The 8,946-nt window shown below is 45.8% G+C and overlaps 1 protein-coding gene across 1 annotated transcript; it reads left to right on the top strand.

The window, feature by feature from the left end:
• Positions 1–2,235: 2,235 nt before the first annotated feature.
• On the top strand, positions 2,236–6,910 carry LOC102727904 (dynein axonemal heavy chain 9). The gene is made up of 3 exons (XM_081809929.1): positions 2,236–2,384; positions 3,763–3,888; positions 6,188–6,910. The coding sequence occupies exons 1-3, from the start codon at positions 2,265–2,267 to the stop codon at positions 6,482–6,484; spliced, it is 543 nt and encodes a 180-aa protein (XP_081666055.1). The 5' UTR covers positions 2,236–2,264; the 3' UTR covers positions 6,485–6,910.
• Positions 6,911–8,946: the final 2,036 nt, after the last annotated feature.

The raw sequence follows: 8,946 nt of genomic DNA on the forward strand, positions 1-8,946 counted from the left end.
TTTTTTTTTTTAAAGATTTTATTTATTTATTTGAGAGAGAGAGAATGAGAGAGAACACATGAGAGGGGATAGGGTCAGAGGGCAAAGCAGACTCCCTGCCGAGCAGGGAGCCTGATGCGGGACTCGATCCAGGGACTCCAGGATCATGACCTGAGCCGAAGGCAGTCGCTTAACCAACTGAGCCACCCAGGCGCCCAGAAGTTCTAGCTTTTTGCATCGCCAACGATAGATGTGAGCTGCTCCAACAGAACCAAAAGATGGCACCCACGCATTAGTTTTCTGTCTCCAAGTTACTGAACTGATGTTTTGGGTTTGTGGGTAAGAAGCAAGTACTAAAGAGAATTTATCCCTAGAGTTAAAGCCCCCCCCCTTTTTTTTTTTTTTTTACTATAGATGGGCATCATTGCAGAGTAGCCCAGGTATGGTGGCAGTGAAATATTTATCACACTAACATTCTGTTTTGTAACTGTATGTTCATTAATTCCACGCATAGGAAAAGTCCGAGATCGTTGCCAGACCCTTTATACATGATGTACTCCTTCTTAAATATATTTTATTTATTTCTCACTTGGTTTGAGTAAATCCTTAAGTAGCTCCCCCCTCCTCACCATCCTGAGAGATGAAGCATGAGAGGCTAACCCCCGATTCTTTCTATATCTGTGACTCTCAGCTGTTTTTACAGGTGAGTGATTGAATGGTTGAGTTTGGAATTCATGGGTCACAGCAATTTCTCCTCAAATCCCCTCAAACGTAGCTCTGAGACATCATCTGAGATGTCATCTGAGGTCTCCCTGCCTTTGTTCCCCCAAAACCTTTCTAGGTAGCCTAAGTTCTTTCTATTTGGATCTCTGTAGAGATCAAAATTTAAGTTAAATTTTAATTCTAGAAAATTTGTATACGTTTATATACTTTGTTCATTTTTCCAACACATGATGAGGTTTTTTTTCCAATCTGAAAACTAGGGCTTTCATTATCTTGAAGAAGCTTTCTTTCTGTATGCTTTAAAATAATATTTCTGTTCCATTTATCTGGATTTTTTCCCCTTCAGATTTCCAAAAGTTGAGATTCTATCTTCTCTGTGCTATATATATTACCTTCACATATTCATATATATTTGCATATATTCATACAGATTTTCATCTCTTATCCCTCTTCCTTGGAATTCTTCCATAGGTTCTCAAGCTCATCCGCCATATTGAATTTGTTTTGATTTGGTCCTTTACTATTTGTTGTTTCCTTACATTATTCCCTACCACTACCAATTCATCTTCACCTCATATTTTGTAGGGTTCGTATTTCTTTCATTTAATTGAAAACAAGGTGGCATTTTTCATAATTACTTTTGTTTCCTTTATTAAAGCTTCTCCCTCCCTCTCCCTCTCCTTTCTCTGTCTGTCTGTCTCTCTCTCTTGGATAAAGAAGGCTCCATCCCATCAAGATATTGATCCCAAGTCACTGTGGGTGGGATCTCCTCAAGTACCTCACAGTTTACTTCAACACATGTAGAATTTCTCCTCTCATAAGCCGGAGAGCTGGTTGTTGTAGATTTAGGGTTATAATTCAGGGTACCAGAAGTCTGAAGGCCCTGTATCTCAAAAGGCTCTACCAAAGAGCAGCTTTCTGTTTATTTTTCCTCTCCAACCTGCCATCTCCCTCACCTCACGATCATGGCGTGGCCCTCCGGCAACAGTCCCAGAACATTCCCCTGGGGCGTTACTATAAAGGGCTTCTGTATCATGAGACGACCCACAAGGGAGAAGTCCTGGCATGGCTAGGCTCTCTGATTGGGGTGAGCATGCTTGCCTTGCTTTGGATCCTCCTGCTGCACCGAAATGGTTCCAACATCTGGTCAGCTTCTTCTACAGGTCACTGTCACCACTGCCCTTCTGCAGACTATCCTCTGCCTATCTCCTGAGGAAGGGGGTTTACGAACCAACCATCATTTTTTTCCTCCAGTCTGTTCCCATTTAGATCAAGCAGACATGAGTCAAACTTTTGTGGCTTCATTGGGTGGTGGCTAGTCCACAATTCACACCAATTTTATATTCTTTTGGCCACTCCTACCCAATTCAGTTGGTTCTGACCTCATACCACCATCGTTCCCACAAGCTTCCCTCTAAATGTTTGATATCCAGCCTTTAATGGCTGTCACACAGTAGACCTCTGAACAGTACTAATGAGCATCTTCCTGGACACATCCTCCAATCCTTTGGCACGATTTTCCTTTGTAGGTCCAACGCCATCTTTCCAAACTCTTTGACAATATGGCGAAGATGCAGTTCCAACCGGATGCTGGTGAGCCACCAACCAAGATAAGTCTCGGCATGTACAGCAAGGAAGGAGAGTATGTGGCCTTCAGTGAGCCCTGTGACTGCAGCGGTCGGGTAGAGTAAAAGTCCCTTTCCCTCCCTTCTCGTTCCTTTCCCTCTCAAGTGTCTGCATTCAAATGCAGGCAGCCTCAACCTTCAAGATGGCCATCTTGACCTTGGGCCAGAACTGCTGTCTGTGTCCTGGGACTGCCAGCTTCTCTTGACTTGATCTGACATCAGAAAAGTTCCTCGTCCCTGTTCTCCTTTCTCCAGGAAGGACACATGTCAATGTCCATCTGTTTTTCTTTTTTTTTAAAAAAAAAAGAATTTATTTATTTGAGAGAGAAAGAATGAGACAGAGCATGAGAGGGAGGAGGGTCAGAGGGAGAAGCAGACTCTCCGCCGAGCGGGGAGCCCGACGTGGGACTCATGATCCCAGGATCATGACCTGAGCTGAAGGCAGTCGCTTAACCAACTGAGCCACCCAGGTGCCCCATCTGTTTTTCTTAACCAAAGACCTGTGTGGAGAGGAATAAAATGCACATAAACAACTACCCCAGTCAACAAGAAAAGGATTTTAAAATGATTAGCAGCACAGGGAGGCTTTCACATGACAAAGCTCGGGGCACCCCACAGGGGAATCTGGCACGCTGACATCTTACCCTGGAGAAAATGCTCTTTGAAATCAGCCATTCTCCTGAGATGTCATTTCTCTGTACAAATACAGCTCAGAGTCACTTCCTCCCACAGCCCTAGCCCTGGGAAAGCCAGATCCCATCCCACTCCAGGAACTACTACCTCTAAGTCTCCCGTGTACAGTTCAAGAAGCACAAAACATGGGATGGTTCCCTCCTTAGACTTCCTTCCTATCCTTTCCCATCACCGCTAAAGTATAAGCCCTTCTTTGTTTATTATCCTAAGTGATCCAACAAAGCATTGTCCCTGGGGCTTCTAATCAAGTCCAAAATCATACCTGGAGAAAAAATCTTTTACAGAGGTCTACCTTCATCCACATGTTTCTTGGAAAGCAATTCTAATTCCAGGAAATGATCAGACATTCTTAGTTTTATGAGAAGGAACCCTGGGGTTTGATTCGGGATGTATCCATTGGTAGACCAGAAAGCATTTAGTTGGAAAATATAATTCTGGCTGACATTGCCATCCTCAGCGTGGACAAGCTCATGAGAACCCACTGACTTACTGACCTTGCTCAACCCAGATTAAGACTTCCTTGAAGGAAGCTTCCCTTAACCTGCTGCTTTGTCCTGTATGTTCCAAATGGGCCTGTTTTTAACTGAGCCTCGTTCTCACCAATCACTGTCCTGGGTCCAGAAACAAAATGGCTCCCTGTGCCTCCTGGCAGCCATTGGGGTTGTACATTTTCTTCACTCCCTCAAGGTAAGTGATCATACATTCCTCAGAACCCAGCATCTCACTCAGAGTTCTTTTTCAGGTGGAAATATGGTTGAACCGTGTGCTTGCTCATATGAGGGCCACAGTGAGGCACGGGATGACAGAAGGTGTAGTTGCCTATGAAGAAAAGCCGAGAGAACAGTGGCTCTTTGACTATCCAGCTCAGGTATTCTAACCAGGACCTTTGTGGGCCCCCGTCCTTCACTAAGTCCTCTCCCTTGGGGGCCTCCTGCAGCCTTCAGGACACACCAGACCCCAAATTCACTATGTGCTTCCCATTTAGAAGAGGCTGGTCTGAGAGGGGGTTAGCAAGAGGGAACAGGGGAATTGTCAGCCATGACCCACTCCAACCATTACCTTGGAGAATCAAGTGTTGGCCATTTTTACCCTCACTGACTACTGTAGGGAGAAAATGTAAACCATTCAACTCATTGAGCCAGCCTGCTTGGGATGTGCCTGGATCTTCGCTGAACGCAGGAGACCCCCAACAGGGAACGAGACATCATAACCCTGCCCTGCCAAAGTTTACAGACTGATGTGAAAGTCAGTCACTTACCAATGATACCTGGTACTCTGGGAGCACAGAGCTAGCTAGTAGGGTCCGGGGACCACCCCCCTGAGGATACAACATAGAAGCTGAGATTTGAAGTAGGAGCAAACAAGTGAAGGATGGAGGGAAAGAGCCACCAAGCATGGGGAAGACCATGAGCAAAGGCTCAGAAGCAAGGAAGAGCATCCTGTGGTTGAGGAACTGAGTGTGGTTGCAGCAAGAGGAAGGGGAGGAGGAAGTGAGAGGCAGCAGGTGGGTCCTGCAGAAGAAACTCAAAGCCAGTTCTTATGGGCCACCTGAGGGAGTCTGACTTGCTTCTGAGATGTATCTGAATCCTTTCCAGGCTTCTCAAGAGGGCGATGAGGGAAAGGTGTGAACTAATGAGAATTGTTTAGATGACTCTGGCTGCAACATCCCCTCCCGCCTTCCCTGTTAGGGGCACAGTGCTGGTGCTGGTACATTTGGGGGTTGCAGATGTCTACTGGTAATTGAAGCCGTAGGAGTAGAGAGGATGGCCTTGGAAAACACGTAGATGGAGATGAGGATGTTGAACAAACCCTTGAGCATCATGCAAAGATGGGGTCAGCAAGGAAGAGCTGGTAAAGCAGAATGAGAAACGGTGCCTTTTTAGATAGAAGGAAAACCAGGGAATGGTCATAATGGAACCAAAAACGAAACCGTCGGTAGTGGGTGAGAGGTCAGTCATGCCATGCACTTGGAAGAGATCAAGCAAAATAAAGAGGCTGAGAGGCGTCCCTGAACTTGGTGTGGCCATTTCAGTGGAGTGCCAGGTGGTGCCATGTTGCCAGGGGGCAGAGACGGGAGACGAAGGTTGGAAAATGTTGGCAGCGAGTGTAGACTTGGCAGCAAGTGTAGACAAACAGAAGAAATGAGAAGGAAGTCAGTACTGCTGGAGGGAAGAAGTCTCTTAACTCTGCAATTGGCATGTCACATTCAAACCGTCCCAACAAGATCACAGCGCAGGCAGAACCGTATGTCTAAACCCAGCGGCAAAATCAGACAAATGAGAGAATGGTACATTTATATGATGGGTTTCTCTTTTTCACAAAGAGAATCATTCCTGTCAGGATTCCTTGTTTACCTGAATCAGAATTTTGAGGCAAGAAAATAGCCTTCTGCTATTGTGACGGACCTCTAGAGCAGGGTCTCCCAAATCAAACGATACAACAGATGATCAGTGTATCTAAATTCTCCACCATGAATAATCAGAATTATGCCTTTTCCACATTAAGTTTCTCAGCAAACAGAAGAAATGTTCATTCGAATCCCTTTTTGCGTGTATCTCTTTCAAACCTCTGAAAAACACAAATCCGGTTGACCCCATTGAATTTTGCTGTAATTCACCTTGATCTTCAAGAGTGGGCTTTTCAAGGTGATAGGTTTTAAAAACTAAAAAATATATGTAGCGAAAGTGTTATGGACAAGCAAAAACGTGCCACAAATGATCATTGGTGGCTCACTAAGCTAGAATGCTCAGACCACAAGAAGTTCAAGAAGAACAGAACAAAGTCCAAGTGCTATTGAGATGTTCAGTCAGCATATTGTTAACCTCTCAAGCACAGGAAAGATGGTTTGCCTGGGGGGAAAAACGGAAAGATGAGTGTAGCAATTTCTAAAAGCCACTGACATTGACCAGAGTGATTCTTTGGTTGTTTTCAAACAAACAATACATTTTTTTCAAGAGCAGAAAGCGCTTTCCCCACTTGGAACCACTTCCCATCTCCAAGGAGATGGAGACAAGTGGCTCGCTTAATCAAGGCTGTTGGAAGAGGGAGGGAAGGGGCTTACATCACCCACGTGATTCCATTCTGGTTCTTGCTGGGTGATGGATGAGTGGGCTGGTTTGGGAGATAGTCCTGGTGATGGCTTTACTAAGTGGCTCCTTGTTCCACAGGTGGCCCTGACCTGCACTCAGATCTGGTGGACCACAGAGGTGGGCATTGCATTTGCCAGGCTGGAGGAAGGCTACGAGAATGCCATGAAGGACTATTACAAGAAGCAAGTGGCCCAGCTCAAAACCCTCATCACCATGCTAATCGGCCATCTCTCCAAAGGGGACCGGCAGAAGATCATGACCATATGCACCATTGATGTGCATGCCCGGGATGTGGTGGCCAAGATGATTGCTCAGAAGGTGAGTCCCAGACATTTCAGGAGGGTCCCTCTTGGTGGGACCTCACATACACCATGAATGGTGGGATAAGGGAGAAGCTCACATACAGCTCAAACATGGAGGTCCCAGACTCTGTGCTGGCCAGAAAGCCGGGATAGGGTCATGGTGGCTGCTCCCAGCAAATGAGTATCATCAGAACAGCTCATGCTTTCTGTGCTACGGGGGGCCCAGCACATACTCCTGACTGGTAGACAACACCCAGCTCATCCAGAGCCCTGTGTGTCCTGTGGCCTGCAGGCCCCATGCTCCCTGCTGGACAGTGATTCACCCTCTCTTTAGGTGGACAGTGCTCAGGCCTTCCTCTGGCTGTCCCAGCTGCGGCATCGTTGGGATGATGAGGCCAAACACTGCTTCGCCAACATCTGTGATGCCCAGTTTCTCTATTCCTACGAGTACCTGGGAAACACGCCTCGCCTGGTGATCACGCCTCTGACGGACAGGTGAGCACTGGCGTCAGCCCCTCACAGAGAACCCGACCACGGTCTGCCTCAGCCAAGCCAGGGTCAAGGCCATGTCACTTGCTACTTGTCCACAGAGCTGTAGGGGGTTGGGCCTGACCACAAAACACACATAAAAATAAAACTGGAAGGATGTAGGGCAGGGCCCTTCTCAGAATGAACCCCAGAGCAAATTAGTGAGCTGTGATTTTTTTTTGAGGAATTACTAGGGAGTCCTACACACCTGGATTCTCACACCAGCTCTAACATGTACCGGCTAATTGACCTTGAAAAACTTGACCTAATTCTTGTTCTTGGTTTTCTCATCTATGAAATGGAGGTAGTAACTCACACCTCACATGAGGTTTGTAAGGACAAAGGACAATAATGCTCATAAGGAGTTCAGAGTATAGTAAGTGCTCAGTAGATGATCCTATTACTATTTTCTTTCTTTTTTTTTTTAAGATTTTATTTATTCAAATGAGAGTGAGAGAGTACGAGTGGGGGAAGGGGCAGAGGGAGAGGGAGAAGCAGCCTCCCCACTGAGCAGGGAGCCTGACACAGGACTCCATCCCAGGACCCTGAGATCATGACCTGAGCCGAAGGCAGATGCTTAACTGACTGAGCCACCCAGGCGCCCCCTATTACTATTTTCTTACCAATCGATTGGCACATTTCTTGAGCACCTCTTACTCTGGGAATCTGATCAAAGCCAGGTAGTCCGTGCCATGAAGGAGCTTAAAATTTTTGGAGAACCATAGTCTCTGTCATTCATATTAATTTATGAATGAATTCACATCAGTCCCCGAAGTAGTCACTGGGCATACAAAGGTGACTAAAACATTTCCTGCCCTTAGACTCCAGTTCCAGTGAGGGAAATAAGACATATGTAGATAAAAATTTAAATAGCACAAGGGGAAAGCGTGCAGGGCCATAGTATAAAATAGGGCTCACAGTCATTTGCCACAAATTTCCAAGCAAGTGACTTAGCTGTAAGCCCTCCGAGCATGGGGATCCCGCCCACCACAGGAAGAAGACTGGGAATGCACCAGGCAACGGGTGGTATCCGATCTGGACCTGGAAGGAAGTGTAGAATTCCAACAGCTTTTCAGTAGGTTGGAATGACTGCCAGGCTGTCCATGAAATTGTAAAGAAATCTGTGCACGCATCATTGTTTCTGGTAAGAGGATCTACGGCGCCCGTTACTTGTTAAAGTGGTCTAGGATCCCCAGAAGCTAAAGAACTACTGATAAGCATTCTGGAAAAATGGAATTTTGTGTGCAAAGACATGGAAATGGGAGAATCCAAGACCTCTTCCTAGAAGAGAGGGTAGACTCTTGACTTGAGGGGATATGGTTGATCATAAGCCTGGCAAGGTGGGCAGAGTCCGACCATAAAGTGTGCAGCATACTTTCTTTATCCAGTAAGTATCGATAAACTATTGGAAATTTTTCATCAGAGGAGTAAAACGATGAAAACTCTATTTTATGAAAACGTATCTGACAGCACAGTTTGGGCAAAGGAGAGCGAGGACAGGCTATTTTAATTCTGTTGAGATTTCTGTAAAGTCTTCTCCAAGTGTGTACCCTTTTCCCTTATAATTCCGTCGAGCCTAAATCCTTTCTTCTCCGGACTGAGTTGTGTACCTGAATGGCTGGCTCACTCTAAATAAGTGACTTGTAGATGGCAAAGACATAGTCATAAATTGTGAAGGTCAGAATGGCCACAGAGAATCAGTGCTATCTTTTATTTAATTTCCTCTCACCTGTTTTTAAGTGTTGCCACCTGCAACCTTCTGGTCAAATCCTCAGATGTATTTCCAAGGAACTCTGAGTAGAACTGTAATCATGGTGCTCATGGGATGAAATGGGATGTGGGGGAAAATCCCAACATTATCCATAGAACAAGAGCTCATGGTTCATCTCTCCCCCCTGCCCCCATGGTGTTCATTTTTTAATTCATTTTCCTGCCCAGTCGGATCTTCCACCCACAGTTCCCCTCAAACCTTTCCATGTTTACTCTTGTATATCTTTTTTGGGGGGT

This window comes from Leptonychotes weddellii, unplaced genomic scaffold, assembly GCF_054177405.1.
Source record: "Leptonychotes weddellii isolate Sample4059 unplaced genomic scaffold, ASM5417740v2 HiC_scaffold_1562, whole genome shotgun sequence".
NCBI lineage: Eukaryota > Metazoa > Chordata > Mammalia > Carnivora > Phocidae > Leptonychotes > Leptonychotes weddellii.

What these genes read in the sequence shown, in the direction of transcription:
- LOC102727904 (XM_081809929.1), top strand. Translation starts at nt 2,265, where the DNA reads ATGGCGAAGATGCAGTTCCAACCGGATGCTGGTGAGCCACCAACCAAG. An exon ending in CCTGTGACTGCAGCGGTCGG is followed by an intron (nt 2,385 to 3,762) that starts GTAGAGTAAAAG and finishes GTTCTTTTTCAG; the next exon opens with GTGGAAATATGGTTGAACCG. An exon ending in TCTTTGACTATCCAGCTCAG is followed by an intron (nt 3,889 to 6,187) that starts GTATTCTAACCA and finishes CTTGTTCCACAG; the next exon opens with GTGGCCCTGACCTGCACTCA.